This window comes from Poecilia mexicana, unplaced genomic scaffold, assembly GCF_051168715.1.
Source record: "Poecilia mexicana isolate PSO_F unplaced genomic scaffold, ASM5116871v1 scaffold_14, whole genome shotgun sequence".
Classification (NCBI taxonomy): Eukaryota; Metazoa; Chordata; class Actinopteri; order Cyprinodontiformes; family Poeciliidae; genus Poecilia; species Poecilia mexicana.
The window spans coordinates 18,761,422-18,766,060 of record NW_028263383.1 but is presented as its reverse complement, the minus strand read 5'-3'; the positions used below and the strand labels follow the sequence as shown (position 1 = coordinate 18,766,060).

Here is a 4,639-nt window from a genome sequence, read left to right as displayed (position 1 = left end):
GTGGGAGACACAAGTTGAGTTCAACAAGGAAACATGAAGACGTTCACGCTGAGTTTTCTCCTGAGCCTTTTGGCTGCAGTGTTCTGCATGCCGGTGTCGCAGCCTACACAGCAGGAGGAGCAGTTTGCAGAGGTATGTGCACTTGACCTGTATTGAACGTACTGGGTAGTAAGAAACTAAAATGCTCTTTTATTTTTTAACAAGTTATGTGTTGACTAGCACATAGAGGTAGTCAATACAGAGCAGCAGACTGAGTGAAGCCTCTCTGTTCTTTCTTTCCAACAGGACTACCTGAAGAGATTTTTCAACCTGACAGAAGAAAGAGGTCCATCGTTCAGAAGTGGCATCAGCTCAGTGGCTAAGAAGCTGATGGAGATGCAAAAGTTCTTTGGCCTTCAGATCACAGGGAACCTGGATGCCGACACCTTGGCCATGATGAAGAAGCCACGCTGTGGCGTCCCAGACGTAGACGTTGCTCGGTTCTCCACTTTTGGAAACAATCTGAAATGGGACAAGAATGACCTCACATACAGGTGGGAGATCTCAGAAGATCACCTTTTCAGTGATGTGTACTATCACAGATGGTGTATGTGGTTTAACATTTTTTATGTCTTCAGGATAGAGAACTACACACCAGACATGTCTGCAGCAGAGGTAGATAAATCCATTGAGAAAGCTCTTCAGGTTTGGGCCAGAGTTACTCCCCTCAGATTCACAAGGATCTACAGTAGCATAGCAGACATCATGATCTCCTTTAGTCGTGGTGGTGAGTATCAAACTCTTTTTAAGTTTTCTGTTTTGGATGTTCTTTGATTGTTTCAATCTTAATAAAAGATGTCCTTTCTAACAGCACATGGTGATTTTAACCCATTTGATGGACCTGGCCGGACTCTTGCCCATGCTTACGCTCCTTCTCCTGGCATCGGAGGAGATGCCCACTTTGACGAAGATGAGACCTTCACCTTCCGCTCTAACAGAGGTAAGTTTGTTCTTTCTCATCGTCACTGACTACTCTCTCAACACTTTTTACAACTTGATTGGTCCAACAAGAGGTGTAACTCATCCTCTGTTTCCTAGGCTTTATCCTCTTCCTGGTTGCAGCCCATGAGTTCGGCCACTCTCTGGGTTTGTCCCACTCCAACGACCCTGGTGCTCTCATGGCCCCTGTGTACTCGTACCAAAACCCAGACACGTTTGTTCTGTCACAAGATGATGTCCGAGGCATCCAGTCACTTTATGGTTAGTATCATAAAGTCCATGTTTAAACAAACTAGCATTAGACTAAACTTCTTTCAGAACATATCCATTAATGATTCCTGAGATTTAATGTAATATACCATCTATTCTCCAGGCAAAAATGAGGATCCAATTCCTCCTGGACCAACTGCTCCCCCCACTCCTGATGTCTGTGATTCCTCCCTGGTCTAGGATGCTGTTGCCACGCTACGAGGAGAGATGTTGTTCTTCAAGAACAGGTAGAGCAGAAACTTAATTTTCTATTAATTTGAAGCTGGAGTCAACAATTTATCTTGCAAAAAATGACTCCAACATGTGTTTTAAGTTTCTCTGTCTTTTCTCAGATTTTTCTGGCGTAGGTACTCTCAGCGGGACAACCCTCTGCAAATTCTAATAACAAACTTCTGGCCCAACGCCCCTGACAGTGTTGATGCTGCTTATGAGAGTCAGCAGTCAGACAGAGTCTTTCTCTTCAAAGGTATTTTATTTCTGTCTTTGTTGACTGATGGTATTTTTATACACAACCCAAAAGCCTTTACCCAAATAATTACTTCAAACTTTTTTTTGACAGGTCGTCAAGTTTGGGCTTTCAGTGGCTATGATCTGGTACGGGATTATCCCAAATCGATTTCCAGCTTTGGTTTGCCCAAGAACATCAAGAAAGTTGATGCGGCCCTCAATGACCGAAAGACTGGCAAGACTCTGTTCTTTGTTGGCAGCAATTACTACAGGTGTGTTCAAGCAAGACCAGAAATCATTTGTAAAATGTTGAATTTCAAGTAGAGTCCAGCAGTCTTTTAGATTTTCCTCTTCTAGTTTGCACCCAGCAATGTGCTTTTCTGCTGTTTAATAAGAAATAATGATCATATTTTATCTTGTCCTTTTCAGCTATGATGAGACTACAAAGACGATGGACTCAGGATTCCCAAAGCGAGTTGATGAAACCTTCTCTGGAATGACCGGGAAGGTGACAGCAGCTTTACAGTACAGAGGTGAGTCGCTTCCAAAAGCACAGGATTAATGAATTGACGAAATGACTGCAGTGATTCTGTTCAGTCCAGTTCATTTTTCCTCACTAACACGTATCATCTCTGCTCTGCAGGTTTCACCTACCTCTACAGTGGACCCTACATGTACAAGTTCAGCTTGAGGACGGGGCAGATGCTGCGTCTGCTGAGAAACAGCCACTTCCTGCCCTGCACCAACTACTAGATCAGCTTTTGAAGAAAACCAATGAAGGTTCAATTAATTACAGGATTCCATCCATAATTCATGATAGCACCTATTTATACTGTTGTGTTGTCATTTTATATTCTATTAATGTGGATTTTTTTAATGATAGTGTTTTTTTTAATTATTACATTTATGTTATTTGTGCTATTTGATTGTGTCTTTTGTTTGCATTGCTATTTGTATTTCTATTTAAATAAATAAAATCAAATAGTAAAAAAAAGTGTTTTTGTATGTCCCACTTCCAGCACTTTTTGACTGTATGCACAAAAAAGTAATAAAAATAAAATGACATGAAAAAATAAACACTTCCTATATTTGTTAAATGCATCAATAATGCAACAACATCACAAGTTGGTCCACGTTTTTCTAAATTGTTTCACTTTTAGATTCAAACTGTTTCTTCATTCTTTCAGTCTGTTAAATTGTATCTCACAGCAACAGGTGGGGGAGGGTTGCACTACTTAGCTGGAAAAAGCATTTGGTTGCACTCGCTTACAAGCTGTGTTATCAAAAGTAATTTAGCCAGCAGAAACAGTGAGAGAGAAAATGTTTCTGTTTTTGTGGCGTTTCTCTCTTGTTGGGGTGAATAAACAGGGATGGGTTCTGTAATCAGGACTCATTTGATTACACAACCACAGAAACCGCAGGAAACACTTTTAAATTGTCATATTACAAGCTGCAGAGCTGAGACTAGCTGATTTCAGGTTATGGTCTCGTTCAGCTTTACTTTCATGCCAGGGTATTCAGCTTGTCACAGTAAATTAAGCCTCTATCAGCTTCCAGGTCCTGTGCATGCATGCTATATGGAAGATTGCACAAATTTGTTCAACTGAAGGGAAGGAGAGAGGGAATTTTTCCATGGTGGCTCTGAAGAAAAAGTTAGGTAAACAATGCTGTGGGGAGTTTTATTTAGATTTTCCACTCTGAAATCATTCCTACTGCTGTTTACAGTAGGTAACATAATTACATGTAAACCTTCAGACAAAAAATAAAGTCAAGAAATGGTAAATATCACAGAGTAGAGAGTTTTACTTGATCTCACTGCAGGGGAAAAAAGAACTGGAAACTTTTGTAGTTATTTAGATTCTGTTCTTTTACTCTGCTTTGTGATATTTTCCTGTTTTCTGTTGTACGTTTTCTGAACAGGTTGTTGTTGAAAATGAGAATTTGTTCGACAAACATGACCTTTAGATTTGTGGAAAAAAGAAAACCCTTTTCTTCACACAATTATGTATTTATGTTTTTTGTTCTACTCTGTGTTCGTCCAATCACAATAAAATAAACTAGAAAATTCCTGAAGAAATTTAAATGGGGCCTGCAGAAGTGTGCCCATCACTTTGGACCCAGCGTTTTAGCTACAGCTCGCACAGCTGGACTAGCCCTGAGGAGTACATCCATGCAGGTCTGACATAGCAATGACTGAAGCTTTTCCAGGTCCATCACCATAGTGACCTGGTTCACCCCTACAATACAATAACTGAACCCCATGCACAGTGAAATTCAGTCTGAGACTGACGACTATAAGCTTTGCATATGTGGTTCTCATTCACACTCAAAAATTCAGAGAAATATTAATTTTATGTAAGCAAAATATGAATAGTCACAGGAAATATGTATTCTTCCCACAATGCATTGTGAAACCTGTCTCTGTGCTTGTTTGTGAGATTACTCACTGCCTCTCTCTGGGACCCGTTGCTATGGTAATTAATTATCTTCACCTGGGCTGCCTCTCTCTGTCAGACAGTATGCTGGAGACAGTTTCTATACTTGTGAGACACCCAGCGTCGGTCTCCAGGACCCTGACAAAAAATCATAAGCCCTAGCAAAATTTTGAAAACATTTTACGGGAGCAGGCATGTGTATCTATGTCATGACCAACTTTGAGATCAATAGGCCGATATTTGTGCCTGTGAGTGGGAGTTAAAAAGAGTTTTGGAGTCAGACCTCCACTGTGCTGTGTGTGTTTCAGAGACAAAAGTTAGTGATTCTGTGAGACACTCAGCCTCGATTTTTCTTGTTTTTCTCAATTTATGTAGTCATTTTAACTCACTAAAAGTAATAGGTCCCTTCTCGGGATCAAGCTGAACGTTTTGATACCACTTTTGTGGGGGTCCACACAGCAGTTCGGACCACATTAACAGTGACGTAACAAAAATAAATAAAGAGACCT

General features: G+C 40.5%; 1 protein-coding gene across 1 annotated transcript; it reads left to right on the top strand.

Annotated features, from left to right (window-relative positions):
- LOC106926288 (collagenase 3-like) lies at positions 1 to 2,689 on the top strand. The gene is given in 10 exon segments (XM_088012308.1): positions 1 to 132; positions 286 to 533; positions 618 to 766; positions 851 to 979; positions 1,078 to 1,239; positions 1,352 to 1,475; positions 1,581 to 1,714; positions 1,808 to 1,967; positions 2,125 to 2,228; positions 2,339 to 2,689. Coding segments are annotated over 10 exon segments (1,419 nt in total). The 5' UTR covers positions 1 to 33; the 3' UTR covers positions 2,449 to 2,689.
- The last annotated feature ends 1,950 nt before the right edge of the window (positions 2,690 to 4,639 follow it).